We start from the raw sequence: 25200 nt of genomic DNA, 5'->3' as shown, positions 1-25200 counted from the left end.
AAAATCTTCAATTAGGTGAACTATATAAATAAAAACACACCAACAACACTTTTTCTTTCAAAAGTTGTAATTTATTTACATTTCAAGTCAGATCACATGCAAAAACAATTTTCTATGAATATTGTGGTTAGCAAAAAACACCGTTGTAATAGCAATTAAATATACAAAAATATAGCTTACAAAAAACAGTGAGTTTTTTTTATTCTTAATCTTAAAAAATATTCTGCTGCAGAATTTTATTTTTTTAGTGTACAAACACGTCTATGAAACCAAGAACCTGAGGTCTCACAAACAAACATCTGCGAGTAAACCTAAAAGCGCAGGACTCGATAGCATCTGACTATAAGGAAGGTACTGGGTGGCGGAAGGGACAAACCCGGGGGCTGGACAGCAACAAAAAACAGAAAGGGACTTTTTATGATTTTATTAGTGGGATATTTTGTGCCCAAAACAATACTGCAAGAAGTTATCTCCAGGATTACCCCACTTTAGAAAGGCCTAGAAACACTGATGTATAACATCCATATCAAGCTACAGTTGACAATTGAAAGATTAATACAGAAATTTTACTATTTTTTCGCTCTAGTCAAAAGAAAACTTTTTTCATACAACTATTGACAGTAGCTTTAAAAGGAATTCTGCAAGCTTGATAAACATAGTGAGCTGAGCTAAGCAGATATCTATCAAAGATTGCTAAATGCCGAATAAATGTGATATTCTTCTGACTAGTGCTCAAGATGAAAAAATTCACTATAGATAATGGTTTCCATTCTTATGCCATGTATCTACGGTTCTTAAAATAGCGACCAAAAAAAGGTAAACAATTCCCAGCTGGATACAATGGTTACTTCAAGAGAATTTACAAGTAGAAGGGACCAAAAAGATTAATAAACTTTACCTACCCACAATCTAGTCACTAGAAAAAGGGAGATACACTTAATTACCTGCCCCCCTAGACTGGTTATTTTATTTTAGAAGAAGGCAGCCTATCAGTTTCTAGATGGCCACATCCAGTTTCCTTGAATGGCCTAGCCTTCAGACTGAACCCCTATAAGATCAATCTGTAACCCATAAACAAGAAAAATTCATTTGATAACTGCCTGCCTTCCATTTGCTTTCCTTGTCAATGTATAGTTCATAGGAGTCAGTTTTTGATCCACAATGATATAGGTAGAATGTGCAGATTAGTCCTATATGCTGATAGAATAGTCTGATGAGCTCATTACTTTATAGGTCATGGTTGTTCTTATACTCTGAATGTGGTTGCTAAAAAAAGGAAACTTTTTTTTTAGTCTAAAGGAATGCATGCCATTGAGATGACCTTCCCAAGAAAATAAGCCCAGGGAGTTCAATCCTAAAAAGCCAATAAAAACCCTTGGGGTATTGGGCAAAGGAATGGTGATCTATATAAAGTAGCTCAGTTTTCTCCCCTTAACTTTTTTTAGGCTGGGTGGGAGGAAGCTATAAGTGGGTGTTGGCCTCTATATTGTGACCAAGCTTTTCAGAAACCACCCAAAAACAGCCGGGTGGTTACTGAAACGTGCCAGGTGGTACGCCCAGCTAAAAAGGGCTGGAGAGAGCCCCATTGCAGCCATACAAAAATCCGCTGGTGTAATCATGCCTATACGTTTATTTATTGATGGGAAAGGAAGAGCAGTACAATACCCGATTCATCAATCATCATATGTTAAATCTTAAGGTCAGATTGCTTTATGATGGGGGACAGTGATTCTTTTACAGAATTGTGAGAGGGGGAGACACGCAACCTACCCAGGGGTTAATACACTATGTAATCAGAGTTTGTGGACACTGGACCATTACACCTATACGAGCTGGTAGAACTCTTTTATAGCTATGAAATCCTCCATCTTTTTGGGCTTTTTACAAGCTTTTGGAGTGTGAATATGTGTTTCCATTTAGGCAAATGAGCATAGGTGCGGTTAGGCACCTATATAGACTAGAACAAGTTTGAAAGCGACCTACTGATTCCTCACAAGTTTCCATTAGGGTTGAGATTGGATCTCTCTGAAAACCACTAGAGCTTCTCCACACCAGATTCAACAAAGTAGGTCCTTACAGAGATTTGTGCACCCAAACTAAATATTTTAGTGAGGTATCCACATACATTTGGCTATATAGTGTATTTCCAATGGAGTCTCTGAAATGAATTGAGCTTGCAGATAATTTATCCTGTTGGTGTCCACCTTACATTGTGTCTGACTCCTTACGACTTCAGCATACCAGGCTTGTTAACAGCACATATGTAGATTTGTGTGGCACAGGCAAATCAGGTCATGGGCCCCCGAAGTGGAAGAATTTTAGGCTATTCTGAAGATCCTATATAATCCAGCTACAGTCTGCTTAGCAATACTGTTAACATAACAAATCATTCTTGGCACAAAATGTTCAGCTAGCTATAAAGTCTCATGTCAGGTATATTACCAGCCCTTCATTTTCCAGTAATGTTTCATTTTTATCTCCCAGCCGAAGATGCATAAACATAATTGCACCAGTATTTGCACAGTTTAATACTGAAACAAACCAAACTTAGTAGGGAATGAAAGATAACACATAGTTCTAATAAAAGAGTAGATGTCACTTAGAAGACCTTAAGAATTAAAGTTCTCCATAGCTCCCCTAAGACTAATAGATGGAAAGAATTGAGTTTACAATCATGTAAACACCATAAAGAGCCATGTTGATGGGCGTTTGCCAAGTTTTGTATTCTAATATAAGTTTTTAGTACATCCAATGCGGGCCAGAAAGTTAACTGTAGGTCAAATACACTTGTCATTGAACTGAATGATCCCAAGGTGTGTCAAAGCGATGAAAACAAAACAAGCTCAACGCCCATTGACAAAAACCCTATAAGTGGTCCGTGTAACAACATGCACATCTTAAGGACTAGCTATAAGTATTGCTCATAGTATACCCCATAATGCTCATGGTTCCTCTGAGCCACTTTTCAATTCCATTCTTCCTAGAATTTATCAGCCATTGTCATCTCACATTATTTAGCCAACAAAGACCTGAGCCCTGACCAAGTGACATTACTAGCTTCCAGACCGCCATTGCCAGAACAATTATTGTACCTAACAATATCATTTCATCCATAGTTTACATTACACTGTGCAATTTAATACTTCACAAGTCAATCACCACCTAACAGGAACTGAACACTGGTTAAAAAAAAAAAAAAAAAAAAAAAAAAGACAATGCAAATCTTTTGAAAAATTGAAAATTTCTATACTAGTCTGATGACCTATGAAAGTTCACAATGAATAACAAACTTCAGAATGGGGCTTAACTATGTTTGAACAGAGAATGAAAGCAATACAATATCAGGAATCATATTATTGAAGGGTAGATGCTGGAAAGTGAAATTAGGCGCCAATTTCCTTTGATCACTCATGGATTTCATTGGTATGATCACCTGGTGTGGCTATTGTGAGGTGTTCTCAGTCTACCAGCTGGAATACACAAGACCGAAACACCCAAACCCACCGGGTGGACAGGGACGGAGTCAAGAACTATGGTGAGAAGATCTACCTATTGCTAAACAAATGTTGGATGGAAAATCCCACTACAGTATACTCGATGTCTAGACAAATGTCTGGCCAATTTCTATATGTCGTTATAACATATTGCAGACTGAAGGAAGATATAACAAGACACACTTATAGAATGCCGAAAGAATGGAGGGGACTCCATGTTTCATTCAACTATGGTATGCCAGTACACATGTCTATGGAGAAGGTTGAACAACAACTAAAGCCAGCCATGCAGCTCTGTTTTTTTTCCAACAGTCTTGTCTCTGCAACACCAACAGCACTCAAGTCTTTCAATTCAATATTTATGATCCATCACCACCCAGGAATTTGTAATACATTTTCAGCTGAGGATTTAGAGGTTCCAACACTCACATCGTTAAGACCAAGTGCTCTGTGCTAATTGTTTTCCACTAGTTTTGTGTCTGGTATCAAGGACACACTAAAAACTGGATCTGGCTACAAACAACACAACCTAAGAAAAAAGCCAACCGTCAAGCCACTATAACTAAAACCATTTTATAAACCGAATCTTTACAAGTAAATGTCATCAGCTTCATGTGTCTTATGAATGCATGTCAAGGTTTCAAAAAAACAATTTCTGTTTAAAGAATGTAACAATCGTACATAGGTGCAGTCATTAGGTGCATATTTGCTCAGTGCCTGCTCATGTACATGCTGTGCTTACCAAGCAGTCATTGTGCTATGGATTTCAATAAAAAAAATATACTCAGGGTGACTGAACGTCCAAAGTCAGCCGTTCTTAACCAGGGCTCCTCCAGAAGTTATTAGGGGTTCCTCAAACTGTGTCTGATTGACCTCAAATTTGATAATGCCTGCATCATTTTGGGGTGAATACTACTCGGGGGAACCAAATGCATGGCTCTAATGGTGTTTTTAGGTGTCTATAAAGATGGTAATCAAGCTGAAGCTGTAAGGGGCCATTTTTCCACTGGCCCCCAATAAATCGCCATTGATGTCCAAACTGGTTTTAGTAGGGGGTCTCCAAGACCTGAAAATTACTTCCAGGGTTCCTCAGAAGTGAAAAGGTTGAGAAAGGCTGCGCTTAAATGTCAGCAGTCACATTAAATATTACTTTCATGCAAACGTTACACTGATGGTTTGAAATAAATACTCGCTGCAAAGGTAATTTCCCTTTAAATGGGGTACTACACCAAATAACAGCCTCATGCTGCACCTACCTAAACTACTGATATACAGATGGATCAGGACAAGATAGACATTCTAGTTATCCTGGGTTCATCCTGGTTCCTCGTACTCCAACTGCATATTGGTAATCTAATTGGCTTCTACATAAAACTGACCATAAATGGTCCTACAAATGCGCTTAAGCCATTTGTAAACTACAGTAGGGCAAGTATAGATGTCAATGTTTTTCTATTCACTGTCAAACACAAGGCATAGGTCATGTCTATAAAAACTAAATTATATGTAAACCCTAATAGAATGAAATTTAAGTGGGCCTATTTATAAAAAGGTGAACACAAATAACACTTTTTTTGCAACTTCACAGCCAATCACCAATCTTATAATAAACATCACTTTTACATTTACATGACCGTTCGCCATTTATTTTAAATGGCGCCCAGGTTCCTAAAAGTATAGTGAAACAACGCTGAATATTTATAAATAGGCCACTAAGTTTTCTAAAATACTGTGCATTATAAACAATTGACTTTAACTTAAATACTTCTTATCTTTTGTTACATCTCAGTGCTGCTGGTCCCCTGCAGCCACTTCCAGTTTACATTCACTCCATTGGTGGATACATAGCATTACCCTGCTGGTGACAACAGTGGACCATGTAGTATCCCCCGATGTAGAGGTAACTGCCACACTGCACTTACAATTACCGTATTTTCCGGCGTATAAGACGACTGGGCGTATACGACGACCCCCAACTTTGTGCGAGATCTGAGAGGCAGAAGGAACAGTACAGTACTGGTAATTGGAGGAGGGATACAGGTGGAGGTAACAGCCTACACTGCTCCACACTCCTCTAAGGCGCAGCCCTCCGAGTCAATGGGCAGGTTCTGCTGGAGAGCCAATCCAGGCTCACGTTCTCCTGTGCAGCTTGCTTCCCCTTTGCTTCATACTCCCTGCACAGAGCGGGGACTCGACCGCGCCGGACATATGAAGCAAGCTGCAGGTAAGTACCTGGCGTATAAGACGACCCCCGACTTTGGCACAGATTTTTCGGGGTTAAAAAGTTGTCTTATACGCCGGAAAATACGGTACATACAATGATAATCAGGACTTCCTCCTTTATGGATAGATCTGTGAGGTTGTTACAATTCTAGAGAATGTGTCATTTGGATCAGTGACACCTCTAAAGCTAGACATACACCATGTGATTTCCTAGCAATAGTTTTTTTCAAATCAATATTACAATCATAATTATAATTGATTCAAATTGATCCTCGAGTTTGACTACAAGTATTTGATATTCCATTCACTTGCTCTATTTTGTATATTGATTTCTTTTAATTTTATATTAAATTGATCCAAAAATATCACATGTAGCGTATGTCTACCTAAAGTCCAGCCGAACTGAGACACCTCCGATTGGTCCTGAGATGAACAGAGAGATGACTAAGCAACCTAAAAATACATAAAAAAAAGACTTTCTGGTCTGATGATTTGTCTGTGTCCCAGGTACGGCTGCCCTGAAGGAGGTCTTTGGTGGTGTCTACCTAATTCATCCAGTTTGACCCCATGAACAGCACATTCTGATCTTACACATACAATCTGAGTGTTTTAAACAGTGCTAAGCCTTAGTGCAGAGTTCTCAAAAATAAAATTAGCTATATACAATCAGATTGCAAGGTATTGATGGTAAACATACAAACTTATCCCAACAAAAGTCCCAAATATTATGGCAACGCAACCCCCCCTTCCTTTTTAGAATTCATAAGAAATACATCAAAAACAGGAGGAAGTAAGAGCCGACTTCATCCAATTAGAGTCTTCCTTTTACTTTCTAACCTGCACTGAAACATTGACACCTTCAACATGACTGGTTGGTGATAAAAATTCATACAACTTTCTAGAATACTTATTTGTAAGGACACTAAAGATCTGCCATATGTTACTATATAGGTGACCTAGCTGGCATCAATGAGGACGATACAATAGCTTAGATATAGCAAGGATGGGCAAGAATTCCATTACACCCCCTCATAATAAAGACTTCCATAATCCATAAAAGAGCAGGCAACCCCTTACATCATGAAAGGACATTTCACGCCGTGCAGCCTTGCCATAGCCTGAACCAGTGATAATAAAATGGCATCCCCGCGGTGTATGAGGTGGAAAGGCAGCCTGAAAAATGGCCGAATCTGCCTTATCAAGAGCACGTAGTGTTTCGGTAACCGTACAACACACAAAATGGCTTCCTAAACCATACTCATGAGGTGAAAACTTGGCCCACAATACAGCCTCCTCCACTCGTACATGTGTGGCATATACAAAAAGAAGACAGCACTCTAGTTACAGTATTCGGCATGAGATGGAAAAAGCCATTTTTGGACCACTTTGTATTCCCTCTTGGACAGATGTGCGCGGTTATGGTAACCACTTTGCATAGAGAGACACCATGTTATCTCCCGGGATCAGTTGGCTTTCATGTCCTCTCCTCCCTTTAAAATCCATCAATGCTTTTTCTTGCCCCGGCACAGTGAAGCTTCCAGTAAAGAATTATTTAAAATGTAAAAAAAAAAGTTGCAACAGTTTCAGTAATGTTTTGTAAAGTGCTTGTCCAAGGCCAAACATTGCTGCCGTCTTCCCTTGTTGCCCGTGTCTCTTCCGCCCAAGGCAGGCATTGAAAAGTGCTTTGGTTACTGTGGAGTCCACATATCCATGTCATGAGCTGCGTGCTTCTCAGCTCGCTACCGGCGGAGATTCCGGGAGCTGCACCTACAGGGCAGGATGGAGACATGAGATTTGTGGCTTCTCGTTTGGGTGACCCATAGGGTGCAGTATGTAAACTATACAATGTTTTCTGCGCCAGGCAAAGGTCCTTGCGGAGGGCCATGCTCCTGGTTGCTGTGTAGTTGTGCCAATTGTAGGACGGGCATGTTGCAGAGGGGACAAACTTTGCGCACCTCCAGCCATTTGATGAGGCACCTAGAAAAAAAATAGGATTGTATTAGTTTATCTGTCCTGTCAATAAGGAATAAAAAAAAAAAAAACAGGTAGGTGTGACAGAAAGATATGTCAATCTGTCAAAAGAGGCACGCTACCCATCTTGGCCACCCATCGACAGAGACATGCTATCCTTCCTTGACATCCATATACAGACGAAAGTAACCCATCCTGGCCACTCATTGGCGGAAGCACGTCACCCATCCTGGCCACCCATTGACGGAAGCACGTCACCCATCCTGGCTAGCCATTGATGGAAGCATGTCACCCATCCTGGCCACCCATTGACGGAGGCCCGCTACCCTTCCTTGACATCCATATACAGATGAGAGTAACCCTGCCTGGCCACCCATTGACAGAAGCACATCACCCATCCTGGCCACCCATCAAAAGAAGCAAGTTACCAATCCTGGCCACCCATTGATAGAAGCAAGTTACCAATCCTGGCAGCCTATTGTAGCCTTACTACAGGCTCCACGCTGGTCCTGAAATCCTAAACCTAGACAACAACAACAACCAAAAATTAAAGCACATTACCACTTACCAGACCTTAAATGTGTAGGCTGCTCAGATTTTCCATTTTTAATTGCCTACACTTCCTGTCCCATGGCAACAAGGTCTTCTGTATCTGTAATGTAAGAGCAACGCTGCCACCCTGATTGCTCTTAATTTTGGCTTCAGAACACCTACACATCTCCAGAAGATAAATGTAGGTCTTTTATAGCTTTCAGAGGTGAACTGGGCCGATAACAGTGATTGGGATTTAGGTGAAGCTCAGGTGCTCACTACAGGAATTTACAAGTAAAGAAAATGCTTTCAGTAGTAAATTTAAAAGATGAAAATGGGGAAAACAAGAGCAGTTCAGGTGTCAGGGTTTGCATATGTTTTATTTCTCCAGCTTCTACAACACAAACAAAACCAGTTTGGATGGCCTGACCCTTTGAGAAGTAGCTGATCTGGAATTCTGAGATAATAAGCAGAAATGAGGTGTAATAGGTAGTTTAGAGCAGCCAGTCAAGTCTAATCTGGCAATCCCTTTTTATACAAGCAGCACGAATCAGTAGGCTGTAAAGTGCAAACCCAGCTGATTCAAAGATGAACTATAATCTGCTTAAAATTTGCCCTCCCTGGTCTCCTTCCCCAATTTATCAGCATGAATTTTTGATCACATACTTTATTATAGACCCACTGAAACCATTGCCAGGTGAAACTTCTGTGTTCTGTATGCACTGCAGGCAAATCATCCCTGGCAAGGCATAGGGATCACTTTTTTTTTGTATATGTATATGTATTTGAAGTGAATTAGGCCAATGGGGATTTATACTGCTGCCAAGCACCACTAGAGGGAGATATTTCCTTCCCTACACAACACCACAATGCTGCAGCGGTCCTCCATCTGCTTGTAATTTAGGTCCTCCTGCTAATTTTATTACACATTAGGGAACCACTGTGCTGTGCAGAACCATTGTTAGCAAAGAAAACTCCCATGTTAAAGAAACGCTGCTCAGAAATATTTTATGCACTGTCTATGCACTGCTGTACTTTAAAAGAGAACCTGTCACAAGTTCATAAAAAGCACACGCAAAGGGGGTCTGCATTCCTTGTCTATATTTGTTGCAGAATACCATTCAGAGACCATTGGTTCTGGCCTGTACCCTTCTTGTGCTTGACTATTGGTCATTCAGCAGCCTTACTAAGCAACTGTAGACAAAGGGCCGACCTCCAGAAGGTGTTGCAGTCTGATTTTTAGAGCAACCATTTTTCTGGGGTTTTTGGATGCCCCACTTCAAATAAAAAACAAAAATCACATTGAGATGAATGTACATCAAGGCTCTTGCATGATCACTCTTTGATAAAAGGTCCTGAGCAGATTTAGAACTTAATGGGGCCCTAACAGTTCCTCACTTATAAAACCTATACTTTCATATATATGTGTCTGTTCGTTAATATTTTAACCAATGTTGTAAGGTCCCTCTCATACAGTATACAATGTATGCAATTGTTACTAAGATGCTAATTATAGAAAAGCGCCATTTCATACAATTATACAGGCGTGGCTCTCAGTAGACATCATGTGACCCCTTTGAAGGTAATACTTTTCTCATTTGGGCTTTATTTCGGCTTGACACACCTGTTATAATTTCTAAAGCTGTCACCTTGCTCCAGTTCCCAACCCCATAACCAGGGGCACATATAGGGAAGTACAGAGTCCTAGGCCCTCCTCAGCCAACAGGGGCGCCTGAGAGTTTAACATGAGGGCCCCAAGTCAGTTCTGCACAAGAGCCCCCTGTTAACTATGACCACTATCACTGCCCATAGCCAAAGCTCAGATGCGAGGCCCTTGTCCTCATTTCTGACTTTGGGATTAATGGCATTCATAAGTGATGACACTAGCAGCATGCAAAATGACTAGCGATACAAAATGTGTGTAAATTCCCCCATCTACTGGATTGTAAGCTCTTCGGGGCAGGGTCCTCTCCTTCTGTATCACTGTCTTTATTAGTCTGTCATTTGCAACCCCTATTTAATGTACAGCGCTGCGCAATATGTTGGCGCTATATAAATCCTGTTTATTATTATTTATTAATAATAATAATAATAATAATAAAAGGGGCTGAATATCAACACACCTGTGCTAGCATCAACTATGTGCTTAGATCTGGATCAAAATATGTCACAAGGTCATTATTAGGATGTCTACTGAAATAAAAACGTAGGAGAAAAAAAAAGCTCTATATGTCACCTATGGGCACGGGCCTAATAGTGTGCAAAGGTAAACCCAGCCATAGTGTTATAAAGGTACAGCATAATATTTGATGCATTTACAGAAAGTGCTTTTAAGCCACTCAAATCTGCAAACTGGCTAAACCACAGCTATCCTTTAATCCCACTATTAGAATGTGTGGAGTTTTCAGCAACAGGCTGTGAAAAGGTGTGATATTGGCGTAAATCTCAGCAAAAAAAGAAAAAAATGCAGTCTGAGATCCATGAAAGTTCCTTCACAGCACAGGGGGCCCATAGGTCCCTATGGGGAGAATATCTGCTATCTGGGAAAATGGACCAATCAGAACAAGCAGAAAACAGGAGGACATATTCTCATTGAACAAGACAATCAGTACTTACTTTCTGTGAAAGGCGTGCTTGCAGGGACATATACCCAGCTCATCTTTGGGCTTGAATTCCTCTAGGCAAACAGCACAAATCTAAAAGAAATAAAATACAAACTTTCAGAATATATCAAGACATAATTTGTGGCAATGAATTTATTATTTTGTAATTCATATACAAACGTACATTTAAACTACAGGTCAGTGCACACAACTTGCAGCAAAAGGGACTTTTCAGGGCACCTCAGTGCGACACTTTGATGGGAAAAGACTCGAAGGACAATGCCCTGGTGAAAACTAACTCTCATGGGTCAAGGAACTCCTAAATGGATTATAATTCTTCAGTTGTGGGAAGGATTATTTCTAATAATACAGCCAAGGCTTGTAGAATAAGGAGAAGCAATTTGGTATTATTATTAGCAATGCCACTGCCGATGTTCCTTGTTCTGATTATAATATAGATCTGGAGAGCAGAAGATACATTTAGCTCCTTATAGAGGAATAAATCATCAAATTCGGCCTGTACAAGCCCCCTAGTAACGCAGCAAGCTATGGAATAAGGGAACAAAAGTCACTATGCAGAAACAAAGGAGAACGCTCCTCACTAGATTGCCCGCTGTGAGAACATTGTATGTGCTGTGAATGGCTCCAAATAAAAACCAACGCTGTACAAAGGCTTTCTGCCCTGTCAGGCACTTGTTCCTCACATTGCTGGACAGTTTCCTGGAAGCAAAAAAGCTACAACGCCAATCACTGGCCAGCAAACTAGGTATGTGTGTAATGCCAGCTCCAAACAAGTCCTATTTTATCTATAAACAGCGTGCAAAGCGGCCAAGGAGACTAAAATAAACCAGCAGAGACGGATCCATGCCAGAAGGGAAACATCTTCTAGCTGTTTAACTATGGAGGGGATAAATCAACCATGAGAGAGAAATGGTCGGATCCACCCCTCAACCCGGTCAGAAAATTGTCCCCATCGCTACTGTTCATCTATTTAGAATGTGAAGAACAGATCTGTCAGTTCTCATCATGGCTACAAGAACTAGAAAGTGCGTGTAGAGGTAATGATGTGGATGGCGTTAGGAAGGGTCTGGCCCCATGTTAGGTGTCCTCAGTGGTCCAGCAAAAATGGAATGGATTTCTTAAAAATTATTTGCTATGGGGGGGGGGGGGGTAGTGGTTTTGGTCCACAATGGCCAATACATAGATAAGTCCATCATGCCTAGAAATAAAATTAATCTAGAAGAAGACCACAGGGGAGAGCAAGATGTGATAAGAACATAGTGGGTTGGATGTCATCCCATCTCTTCTGGATAAATTTAAATGAGGAATATGACCAGATGCAATCAATAGGCATGATGGTGGAAATCTGATGGTGGACATTTCATGGTAGGCAGATTTCCAGTATTGGGAAATTGCAATTCTGACAGCTGGAAGACCATGCCTTAAAATGTCTTTCTTGATTTTAGAGAGGGCCAAGGTGTCACAGACTACAAATCTACTTGGGGAGTAGCCAATATGTTACCTAGATACAATATATATACAATATATTTTATATATATATATGATATAAAATATACTATTTTGGCTACCCCACAAGTAGATTTGTAATCTAGAGTAGTCTACGGTTATATGTGGAAAATAGGAGATAGGGTTTGGTATTCTCACACACACACACACACACACACACACACACACACACACACCCCAATGATTGCTCATTACATAAAAGCTTTCCCATTCCCACACTGGCTGTACTGTACGGCTCATTATGATTTGGCCAGCCAACCTAACACAATGCATCCCTCCCTATGTGGTCAATATCTTTTCTGTGCAGCTGTTGATCTGGAAGTGATTAAATAACAATGCAGACCATTCTACAGAGGCCAAATCTACAAATCTTTATATTTTATACAATACCATAAATAGAGAAAAGAAACAATATAAAACAAATACAGTTATAGTAACACTTATTTAAAAAGAAGGGTTTGCTCCCCTTTACTATGTTTCAAATAATATTTAAAAGTGTTTTGTTAAATAAATAAAAAAAACCTGTTGATGGTTTAATATACTTAGAGCTGTGCTGTTTTATCTCAATGAGTCTTCTCATTTCTTATCCTGGTATACAGACAATTACTCCTTATGCTGTAAGGAGGATGAGAGTGGGAGGAATACAATAGTTTAACAATAGACAATTGGGCCAGACGGACACCCTGCTCATTTTCAGTCCAGTAAAAGGCTTTTGTTGCGAATACACAACAGTTAACTTAGAGATAAGCACATTTTTGTACATCAATAGATATTTTTCTGTACATGTTGGGTCTTATGGATCAAAACATTGACTAGTGCAACACCTAGGGGAAGCGTACATTGCAGATTTGAAGTTTGTCTAAGCTTTCTGCTTTTATACAATAGGAAGCCCACAAGTCCTTACAGTGGATTTATCCATAATGGGCACACTGCACAGGAACCATTAGGACACTAAGCAATACAAAAAGGTGCAGCAGGATCTCATTTCAACACTATTTCTGACAATGCCAAGGAAGTTACAGGCACGGGGACCCTTCTGTTCTCACAGAATATTTTAACTTCTAAATAACCAGTGTTATGTTACAGCCCTAGTATTGTGACCCAACTTTTCAGTAACCACCCAAAAACAGCTGGCTAAAAAGAGGATGGAGAGAAAACTTGTATGTACATGTACATATACAAAATAAAAATGTACATATATCTGGAATGGTTGGTGCCAATCCCAAATATTTTCAAAATCAATCTCGTAGCTGTAGCTGCTTTAATACAGGCATTGCCAACCAGGGTTCCTTTATACGTTGCCAGGAGTTCTTGATCTGTGGCTAATTGAGCTCCCATAAGTTAATGCTTGCATAGTTCTGGGGCCATTACCACTTGGCAGAGCCAGCTGCATAAAACTTTTTTGCTGTCTGTAAAGTTGGCATTCTGACCACAAATATATGGGGGACATTCTTCCCACTTCATTAGAGGTAGAAAGGCATCTTTAATAGTTTGCACCTCGACAATAGTCTGGTGACCGGTCACTTCAGCAAATTCTTTAAGTACAGTGATAATGGTTATCATACCTTTGACCTGGAGCCCTTTGCAGCGCTAGGTCCCAGGTTAGAAATGTGGCCAGGACACTATCTGCATGGAGTTTGCAGGTTCTCCCCTGGTCTGCGTGGGTTTCCTCCGGGTACTTCGGTTTCCTCCCACATTCCAAAAACATGCAGTTAGGATGGCTTCCCCCAATAAATTGTCCTTAGACTGTGTTAAAGACATATGACTATGGTAGGGAAATTAGATTATGAGCCCCTTTGAGGGACAGCTGTGGCATGACTATGGACTTTGCAAACCGCTAATATGTCGCACTAAATAAATACTGTGTAGTAATAATAATAATAAACAAGTGCCTCCAAGTTTCCTTATTGCATTCTGTTTTTAAACAAAGTTACATCAGTTGGCTATTGAAATAGAACGGTTATTTTTAATGACTTATGTGGCAGTTTTATATTCTATATGACAACAGATGCAATGTATATATTTGGGGTTTAGAGGATCAATTTATCCAAGCTCCTAATCTGTTCCACAGCTGTAAATGGCCCCTGTGGTGCTTAGGTTGCATTCTTCTAGAATTATATTGTTTACTGTCCCTTTAAACAGAACAGAATCTCTTGCTGACCTGTACACAATGTAAATCCCAGAGGGTTAAAGTAACACACACATCAAATATTGACACAAGTCCAGTCCCCCACTGTTCACTTTCTGTTTTTGCAGCATGTTTATTTTCCTACTACCCCACAACAACAAAGCAGGCAACAACTTGAAAGTAAAAGAAACTGATACCAAACATATTATCTTGCTGTGAATCAGCATGATGTCTGAGAAATATGCTTAGGAAAGGAAATGCTGGAAGATTAGATATATAATCTCTTGTTCTCTTCTGCCGCTCATCCTGCAAGCTGCACGCTGATTCCAGATCTATGGTGGCAAATATATAAAACACACTGGTAGCCATCTGTAAGGTTTGGCTATTACCTTGTGTACAATCAGAATAGTGCACATGGGACAATTTTTTGCTTCTGATACAACTTTACTAAACGATTCTTCAAAGGTAAGTCAAAAGCTGTAAGCAACATGATGAACAGATCAGAATTCTGCTTATATCAAATCATACACATGTTGCTTCTGATTTACCTAAAGAAAAACAAAAAACAAAATCTTCAAAGAGGAATATTGTGCACGATTAATTACTACTTGGAAAGTCAATTGGATTGGCAGCAGATCTGCTTTAATGCAAGGTTAAGGCTGCATACACACATGTAATAATTGTCATTGGAAAGGATCTTTCATCATCCTTTCCAACGACAAAATACTCCAGGATGCATGACACATACAGTACATACAGCACCCTTCTGCTCTATGCAGAGGGGAGGGGGTGAACGACTGAGCGGCACACTGCTGTGCTCTCTCCCCCTTTACTTCCATTAGGATCGTTTGTCGTCCATCATCTGTGTATCAGCCAGGACGGACGCTGTACACACGCCAGATTCTCGTCTGATACCGGCCCTAAGCCGATTATCGCATAAGAACTATTGCAAGTTTGTAGGTAGCCTGCATACACACGTTAGACTTTTGTTGTTAAAAAGGATCTTTCATGATCCTTTCCTATGACAAAAGACTGAATGATGAATGAACGAGTGCTGTACCATACAGCACCATTCTGCTCCATGGTGAGAAGAGGGGGAGAACAAGCGAGTGGCACCCCGGTGCACTCTCTCCCCTTCACTTGTATTGCAGTCATTCATCTTTCATGGATCCAGCAGGACGGATCCATGAACGACGTCAGATGGCCACTGTACACACATCAGATTCTCGTCCAATACGAGCCTGGAAATATTATTCAGACAACAATCATTTGATGTGTGTACGTAGCCTAAGCTATGTCCACAGGTCAGATTTCTGTCACTAGAAACAATCTTTTGTGATCATTTCCAGAGACATTAGAACACATGAGTGCTGTTCAGTTCAATGGAGAGCAGAGGACAAGCAGGAGGCATCCTGCCATGTCCTCCCCATAAGAAGTAACAGTGGTCCTCACAGGATGGTCATTTAGTGATCGGCCTGGGAGATCACTAAATATTGCTGGGGGACCGATGTACATACACTAGATTTTTGCCTGAGATGATCATTTGTGATAAGCAACAATTATCTTGTGTATATAACTTTAGATTTTCATTTAGAGGACAGTCTCTGGGGCTATTCTAAACAAGGTGCAAGTCAATCTGAACCAGTAGGACTCTCCTCTTGTACATGGCGCAGGTCAGATTTGGCTACATACACTGCATGCATTTATAATATATGATTATAGGGGTGCAGAAATTTTGTGTCTTGTAAATTAGTTCAAACTGACTAACTGTGCAAAAACTAAAAAAGAAAAAATAATACAGAGACTATAGCCTCCTTTATATGTTTTAAAACATATTTGTAATATATAATCATGCACATAAAAACGGCATTGTGCAAGTTGATAGACGCCGGTCTGTCTGTGGACAATTACTGAATGCCAGTGAGTCACCAAGCAGAACCGCTTCAGCTATGACTACAGTCTGGAAGAGACTGCTGGGGGGATCTAAGCTACAAGAGATCGCTAAGAGATCATCTATTTGGGTTATTTAGCAGATATCCCAACTGCACTGTCTGATATAGGTAGATATTGGGTTAGGTTTCTTTATGCCAAACCCTTACACAGCAGCAGTGGATAGGTGATATACAGCTATACAAGTACATGGTTTGGATCAGGGTAGTGTAGTGAGGTAGGTGAATGCAACAGCCAATTGGACACTTTGGCAAGTGTGCAGAGCAGGGCCTGTGTTCCTGCATGAGTTCACATTTATTAGGGGGCACTTGGCCTTTTCAGCTTTGGTATCCAAGTTTTGACACTGGTTTGGCCCTGGGTATGAGGCAAAAGTGGCTACCCTGGGAAATGATAAAGCAGCTATGTGTTACGGGTGATTTATTTAGATTCATGTGCAGGACAAGAAGGAAAGAAGTTCCAGGTTGTTTTATTATTACAAATGTACCCTGCATGTAAGTACAATGCATTGAACTTCTTTATCTGTATACTTTGTTCAGATAGCTGCTGGGTTACCTGCTCCAGACCACATCACGTTCCATTGCTTTGCTACAGCTTGCAAATGTGGTTGATAATCTCCCCTAAGTGGTTCAGTGGCAGACGCTGCATGCAGCTTCTTAAACCCTTCACCGCAAGCAATTTCAACCGCACCTATTTGTTTCAATGATAACTAGGGCTTTGGGGAGGTTACGTACTGGCTGACAGTGGTGAACCACAACGGTACCACCCATCTGAAATTACCCTAATTCAGTTTCTTTTTGCATAATCTAAGCCAAAGCATTAAGCTTTTCTTTAATTTAAAAAAAGAAAATACTCTGCGTGAACATACCGGATGAGATAGCAGCAGAAGAGCAGGCTCAGGATGAATACGAATATCGCTGTGCCAAACACCACAATGTAGATGTTGAGGGGGAGGTTCTGGAACCCGATATTAGGCATTCTGAAGCTGTAGTGCTGGAAGTCTGGGCTCATGGATCGGCTGGAAAACAAAAACAAGACACAATATCAGAAATGTAACACATATCAAAGTCCCTTTACATTACGATAATTAGCGAATACTTTACTATGCGTTTTCTGATGCCACTTCGATGAGCGCAGTCATTAAAATTCACATCTCATGCGAATGGACAAATTACATATCAGTGTTACCAAATCCTATTATTATTTTTGGTAAAAATGCCTTTTGCTGGCTAGGAATAAAACGGATTTTTGCCAAGTTCTCTTGTCTAACCAGAAGCCAAGGCAAAGGGTTCACCTAACACATGAGAATTGTGGGTGTTCCATTGGAGCCTAAAATACATTTCCAAACTCTGTAAAGCAAGGGTTCCTCCAGCAGTTGCTAGAGGTTCCTTGAGCAATTTGTGACTCTCAGGTCAGTTTTAAGCTGCGTACACACTGCCAATTTTTGTCGTTGGAAAGGATCTTTCACGATCCTTTCCAACGACAAGGGAGTGCACGATACATGAACGGTGCTGTACATACAGCACCGTTCATGCTCTATGGAGAGGGGAGGGGGAGAGCGACGGAGCGGCACCCTGCTGCGCGCTCTTCCCTTTACTTTCATTACGATCGGCTGTCGTCCATCGTCCGTGGATCCGGCAGGTCGGTCGTCCGGACGATGGACGATACCGACTGTACACACGGCAGATTTTCGCCCGATAATTGGCCGATGCCGATTATCGGGCGATAAAAATCTGACGTGTGTACGTAGCTTAAGTGACACCAATTTTGTTTTTTGCTGTCTGTAAGGGCGAGAGTCTTCCTAATGACCAGCAACATAAGAGGCATTCTTCCTACTGACCACCACACTAATATACCGTGAGCTGTGGATATAATTATAGAAAGGGTTCCCTGAAGGCCTAAATGTTATTTCAAGGGTTCCTCCATGTTAAAAAGTTTGAAAAAAGAAGGCTTAAAAAACACAAATTTTGACACAACAGAAAAGCTGGAACTGAATTTGTAATCAGCAAATTTGGGAATGCATATGTAAAGAAAAAAAAAGAGAATCTGCTCAGTGGGAGAATCTGAGATTTTTAGGGTGCGGTAATATATAGTAAATTATCTAAAAATCTCAGATGCCCCAACTGGGAGGGTTCTATTTTTTATTTATTTTTTTAGATATGTCTGGTTTGACAGGACAAAAGCACCAATTCGCTCTTAGCCACAGCCTGACTGCCCTGTACCCACTGCTTTCATTCTTTGGATCCCATTTTTTTCAAAAATGGAGTCTCGGCACCACATGTAGATGTTACTACCAAAACGTAGCCTGACTGCTCTCCGGCGCTCCTCCAGAATGACACTGACCAATCAAGATATTTCTAGTGATCTCCCCAGCCCATTTTGGCTGGGTGCACCACCCAACCCTTTTGAGTAAGCACCTGGCTGTTTTTTGATGGTTACTAAAAAGTTGGGTCACAAAACAGGCCACCACTCGTACGCAAATTCTATCACTCCCAATGCAGCTTCCAGTAAGTGATAACCACTGGATGGATAAGAGTCAGAAGCTAATCAGTTACTATGAGCTAGCAGTGACAGGTCCTCGCTCTGTCATACAGGAAAGCTCTTTTATTACAGTAGGACGCTCATTTCTATGAGCTCAAAGAGCCATGCCTGTCAACACATTCCAACCTCCAAGCTTTGCTTTATTCCTCCGAATTTTATTTCCTAAGTTACACCCATCCAGGTGGCTGGAAAATTCCATCACAGACAAAAGGGCAGCAATTACCAAGCCTGGAGCACAAAGCCATTCTCCCAAAACTGCTTCCCTTTCTGTTATTGCTTTACTCTCAGCAGTGCATTAGGTTTTAAGTGAACCCACAGGGAAAGTGAATGTCCAGGCAAAGCTTCGGTGGAGTAGGAAAGGATATTGGGTTTTCTCATCTTTTGTTCTGTTAGGTGACCACACTTTCACTGGAGAGAAAATAAAGAAAAGTCTCCAACAGCAACACAATGTTAAAGTAGGGAAAGGTTAGATTATCTTCCTGCTCCGTTCACAGTGTACCATGTTAACATGCTTTGTGTTAGATGCATGGCAACATAAAACAAATCTGATCTATGCAACATTAAAAAAAGTAGAGTGCTGCTTTAAAATAAAAAAGCACAGGACTTTTTTTTTATATTGTTGCATAGATTGGATTTTTTTTATGTTGCCATGCATCTAACACAAAGTATGCTAACACGTGATGAGACAATGGAGTAACGGAGAAGTGAAAGTGCAGGTGAAAGTGCAGGTACATTGCAAGTCACTGTAATATTGTTTGGGGATGGCATTCAAATGGAATTCTAAAGAGCACAAAGTACTGTGCAGAAATGTTAGGCATTGCAAAGTATGCTGGCCATTTTCCACAAACCCCTGGTACCTTGGTGACATTTTGGACAACATATAGAAGAGCTAAAGCCCTTGTTGGGTGTCATTGCTGCCCGTGTCCCCACTGAAGGAATTCATTCTTTCCAACTATCTTGGTGAACATTGTCACAATTATTAATATAGTGATGAAAATTCCATTTGAACGGGGATACAGCATTCCCCTAATGGGGATTTTTTTTTAATATTATTATTAGGGGTGGTATATAAACTACTAAAAATACCATTTTGGCTTTTTCAGCTTTATGTGAATCAAAAACTCTTTTTTGAGCTCCTCAGACACCTCTTTTGTGTGAGCCATGATAGATATACATACCTGTATTGTATGTGTGATTAAGCTTTGCCCGAGCTTCGTTCTCTCCTTTGCAGGGTTCTGCCATCTTCCTTCTATTTTTTTTCCACCTTACAATCTTTGGCCATCTTGATTGCCCATGCGGGGATAGTGTAATTCATGCACAGAAAAGCATGCGCAGCTCTCCAAGATTGGACAGCTGGGCGGCGATCAGGCATATAAGAAATGGTTACTGCAGAAGGGGCATCGTCTGTCCCGTTTTGCAATAATGCTCTACCTGGTCATGTATTTTTCAAAGTAGTTCCACTCTAAATAAAACAGGGTTTTTACACCTATCATCCCAATGGTTGAGAACACCAAAACTCCGATTTCACCTTCAAATTTCATATTATTCCTAAGGATTCACATACTTTTGCCACACACACTTATGGTATTGGATCTTTTTTTCAATAAATACATGACCTACTAATACAGAGTTCTCCCCAGCCCATTTTAGCCAGGTGCACCACCCAGCACTTTTCAGCAATCACCCGGCTGTTTTTGGGTGGTTACTGAAGAGTTGGGTCACAATTCATGGGCTTCCGCCAGCCTACAATTTCTTCCCACCCGGCTTAAAAAAATGTCTGGGTTAAGCACTGTAATGATTTTAGTTTCATTCGTTTACCTACGTTTTCTGCATTTACTTTTAGGACGTGTTTGAAAATCAGTTAATGCTTTAGCTCATATTCATCTAAAAATATAGAAATTTTAAAGGGTTGACAAACTTTCAAGCACCGCTCTAAATGTTACTGGTGACTTGAAGACAACAGAAAGATCAACACAACCTCATCAAGGACTTTTCCCGAGGATATCGAGTCTTCCCCTTCTCGTGTCATCTTTGTTTACATACACATGTTGTAATTCTCCTTTCACTTTCCAGTCTTTACATGGCATGTCCTTGTCATCTGCAAGCGAACTTATCACACAACAAACAGCGAATCCTGCCTGCACAACAATTGAGCTAATAAATGGCTCCTTAATCTCTGCAAACACAATTTGAAAAAAGCAAAGCACCTGTCCACACAGGAAATACTTGTGTTTCCATCCTGGAGAGACGGAGATTAACCATGTAGAACCAAACTAGGATGCAGCATTCAACCTATGGCTGACTTTTGGTAAGAGTTACAGTTTCACAAATCAGGGTTCCTCCAAAGGTTGCTAGGGATTCCTTGAGCAATGAGCAGTTTGTGACCCCCAGGTCAGTTTAAGTGGCACCAATGGCCTTTTTTTGGTGACATTCTTTTCATTGGCCAGAAGTGTAAGAGACGTTCTTACTACTGACCACCATGCTAATGTAATGTGAATTTTGGATATGGAAATTATAGTAGGGGTACCCCGAGGACCTGAATGTTTTTTGAATGGGTTCCCCCATTTTAAAACGTTCAAGAAGCACCGGTTTAGATGCTCAATGTGCCAAATCTCCATACAAATAGCGCTGTGTATATATGGAGTGGTAGCTCTTTCACTACCTGTGCATCCGTGTAGTCATCAGTGATCAACAAGTGCTGAGATAAAGCTTGGATCAAACGGCGTGCTGAAGTCATTTAGTTACACCTAATCCCGACTGCTAGGCTTCCATGGAACAAGAGTATGAGGGACACTCAGTAATTGTCTCTGTAGGAATGAAAGAGCTTCACACAAAGATGTTCTTTTCTATAGAAAGGTTACCACTAGTACACAATAGCAATCATCCAGCAAATAGGAATCAATAGCAGTCTATCCGGCATGGTAAATCCCTAAACAACATGGGACCACTTTGCAAACAGATGATTTAAACCTGATATGATCACAATGATTGTCTCAAGTGATGATGATCTAGTGTCAAGGGAGAGGAACAATCAATGTGCAACAACTTGTCTCCTAATTGGCATGATAAAGAGGAACATGTTTAATTACAAAATAGGAAGGTGTACACTTGTACCATGAAGAAATAATACCCAATAAACGATTGGTTATGCACATAAGTATTCCGTCTTTAACATAAATGCACTAATTTAAAGTGTTTCTCATGTTAGGGTCCTCCAGGGGTTGCTAAGGGTTCTTTGAGCAATGAGCAGTTTGTACCTCTCAGGTCAGTTTAGGTGACACCAATGTTCTTTTTGACTATCTGTAAGGGTGACATTCTTACCACCAACTATCAGGTTAATATAACGTAACCTGTGGATATAGTAATTATAGCAGGGGTTCCATGAAAGTAAAAGGTTTCCCTATAGTAAAAAGGTTGAGAAGGCTCAATTTCAAAAATGAAAGGTTTTAGAACATTTGGTGGGTAAATGGTACCTCCGCAAAAGGTTTTTTTTACAACAGAACCAAACAAAAAACAACAGGGGTAAAAAAGGAACAGAGAGGTTTGATTTTAAAAGAGGGACAGTCCCTTCACATCAGATACAGTCCAGAGCTATGCAAGAGCCTGCAAATGCAATAAGCAAACATAGCTGCCATGGTGTGTTTATATTTACAAAGTATTAAGTGAAAGAGGTGTGAATGGGTCGCTTTCAAAGCAAACAAAATGCTGCACAGGGATGTGAATCAGTAACATAGAAAATATTAGGATTTCTACTTCTAAGGTTACCTACACACATGCAATATTTGTTGGAAACGAACGATTAACGACTGATTGTTCAATAATCGTTAACAAAAGTGCACAACGACTGGCCAACAACACAGATGAATGAGGAATCTCGCTGGAAAGGAATGACCATCCTGGCGGATCCGTTTTGGGCGACGACAGTTCGCTATCTATTGTCGTTCAGTGATCATGGATTGTTCTGCGGTACACCTCACTTCCTGCATCGTTCAAACGATTGTATCTAGTGTGTGTACATTATTGATGGATTATATTTGAACGATCACATCATTGCAGAATCGCGCATTATACAATCATTCAAAATAAAGGTAAATATTTGTTGATCTGCTGTACCTAGCCTAACTTATATCCTTGCAGTATAATTCATGGGGTTTGCACTGCAGTATAATGAACAGTAAAATAAAATATTTTTTTATATTGTATCCTCAAAATATGGCACTTTGTATAGTGCTCAACACAAAATATAAATTGAATGCCTTAAGCCAAACACAACGAGTAAAGCAAGTGCAGAAACACAAGCCATAGAACACAAAAGAATAAAAGGGGCCTCGGTGAAGGAAAACCAAAACGTGTGAATAGGCCCGAACGAACATTGATAAGACTTTCTAAATAGATTAAATAAATGAGTTGTGATTACAGATTCTACACTTTTGGTAAATGTTACACAATTTGTGTTGGGTATTACAGAATAAATTTGAATAGTAAACAATAAATAAATAAATATTGGATTTTAGGCTACACATGAAAGTCACACGTGAATCCTCTCTAATCCCAATCGATCATGCTTTGCCTCAATGGCAGCAACGGATAACAGGACAAATTATCTTGCGTAATAGGCATGGTTGGCAAATGCCGTCTGGTGATTGTGTACAGCAAGACAAAAATTCACATCCATAATGGAGGGTTGTGCAATATTTTGTGAGACATCTCCATATGATGTGATCTTCGCATGCACAGTACATTGTTGTTGGAATCGCCCACATTGCTGTACGCAGGGGTTTCCAAATCCGAACATGATGTTTCCCAATTATGCTGCACAATTTAATCAGTTTTTTTGCACACATGATCAAACGTTGAACAGTCAGAATTTCCCAAAACCATAGGTAAGGATTTCTTACGGAACGCCCTGGCAATTTTCATTTCCTTGTGATCTTTGCAAGCATGTTAGAAGATTCATCTGTAACCACCAGACTCACCCATGTAAGAAATGATAAATGATCACCTGTGCAATTTTACCAATTTGATGCAATCATTACATGCATGATCATAGAGTTGCTCATAACAAGTCTCTTGTATTTCTTAACGATTAAACTCTCTTATCTAAATTTCCGCAGAGAATAAAAATCGCCCACATTGAATTCTTCCCGTACAGGCTCCTTACCCATCATTTGTGCAAATTTAGCTTTTTAAGGCACTTCCTTATTGTTGCTAAAAAGCAGAAGGAAAGCACAAAAAAAGACACTGATGCTCTTACGCCGCAATAACCTGACATACAAAAGAAATTAAAATACTTTCACTTTTAAAACATTAAATGCCAATGCTTTGGAAATTCCCCGTCTCCCCTTCTAAAATATTTGATGGCACTCCAAGATTCCAGGCTTAGTTAATGTTCCATGGAAGAATGTTTCAATTGTTTTCAGGGGAAGGGGGAGAGAAAATTAAAAACGTACCCATTGCCGCTGCCATTGTACTTGTTCAGATGGAAGTGTATGGGAGGAAAGAACTGCATTGTGGAGCTCAGAGCGATGTACAGGGTGCTGCAGCTGCCAGTTCTGTTTACAAAGGACCTGGGCTTCCAGCCAGTGCTTTATGAGTCACAGACCAGGACGGGGCGGAGACACAGGTCACATGATCATGAGAAATTTTTGTAAAAGCCAGTCCCAGGATGAAGTTTTGTGCAGTGGTGTCACCAGGGGAAACATTTTTTAGTTTTGTCATGCAGCAGCAAGCGCTCAATTTAATCTGCGTGATCATTGTGATGTTTCACTAGCTTCATACTCCACCCAGCAATAAAGGGATGAGAATTCAGATGACAGCTTGATCCCACTGGCCTGAACGTATAAACCCTTCAATGTCTAAATCCTGGTAATACCGAGACCCTCAGACTCCATTGTGGGATTATTGCACCTTCAAGACTCGGCACATCCAAAGTTTGCTGCAGTCTAAATGTATACATGGAGCGCGCCCTAGCTACTGAGCAGTTTAAATATTCACTAAGCTTCCCTATACTAGATCATATACCCTGCTCATTTAATATATATATATATATATATATATATATATATATATATATATATATAATACATACATATATATATAATACATACATATATTTATTTATTATGTGTGGTCCCTTGTGTGTTGACGGACTAACACTCACATCAGATGGATATACCATTCATGAAGCAGGTCGGACAGAGGTGAGCTGCAGGTCAAACGGTCAATGCCCCCCATT

The 25200-nt window shown here is 40.3% G+C and overlaps 1 protein-coding gene across 1 annotated transcript; it reads right to left on the bottom strand.

The window, feature by feature from the left end:
• Positions 1 to 49: 49 nt before the first annotated feature.
• RNF24 (ring finger protein 24) lies at positions 50 to 24680 on the bottom strand. The gene is made up of 4 exons (XM_072406901.1): positions 24416 to 24680; positions 17259 to 17442; positions 10836 to 10915; positions 50 to 7694 (listed from the first exon to the last, which is right to left on the bottom strand). Exons 1-4 carry the CDS (start codon positions 24472 to 24474, stop codon positions 7556 to 7558), a joined length of 462 nt encoding a protein of 153 aa, XP_072263002.1. The 5' UTR covers positions 24475 to 24680; the 3' UTR covers positions 50 to 7555.
• Between the last annotated feature and the right edge of the window lie 520 nt (positions 24681 to 25200).

This window comes from Pyxicephalus adspersus, chromosome 3, assembly GCF_032062135.1.
Source record: "Pyxicephalus adspersus chromosome 3, UCB_Pads_2.0, whole genome shotgun sequence".
In the NCBI taxonomy this organism is placed as follows: Eukaryota; Metazoa; Chordata; class Amphibia; order Anura; family Pyxicephalidae; genus Pyxicephalus; species Pyxicephalus adspersus.
The sequence above is the reverse complement of the archived record's forward strand: the minus strand, read 5'-3'. Positions and strand labels throughout refer to the sequence as shown.

Bases quoted from the DNA above. Each gene is read 5' to 3' on its own strand.
- RNF24 (XM_072406901.1), bottom strand. From the start codon at position 24,474: ATGCAGTTCTTTCCTCCCATACACTTCCATCTGAACAAGTACAATGGC. The intron at 10,916-17,258 runs TAAAGAAAAGCT...TATTTCTTTTAG, and splicing joins AGTATTTTCTTTTTTTAAAT to ATTTGTGCTGTTTGCCTAGA. The intron at 7,695-10,835 runs GTAAGTACTGAT...TTTTTTTTCTAG, and splicing joins AAGCACGCCTTTCACAGAAA to GTGCCTCATCAAATGGCTGG.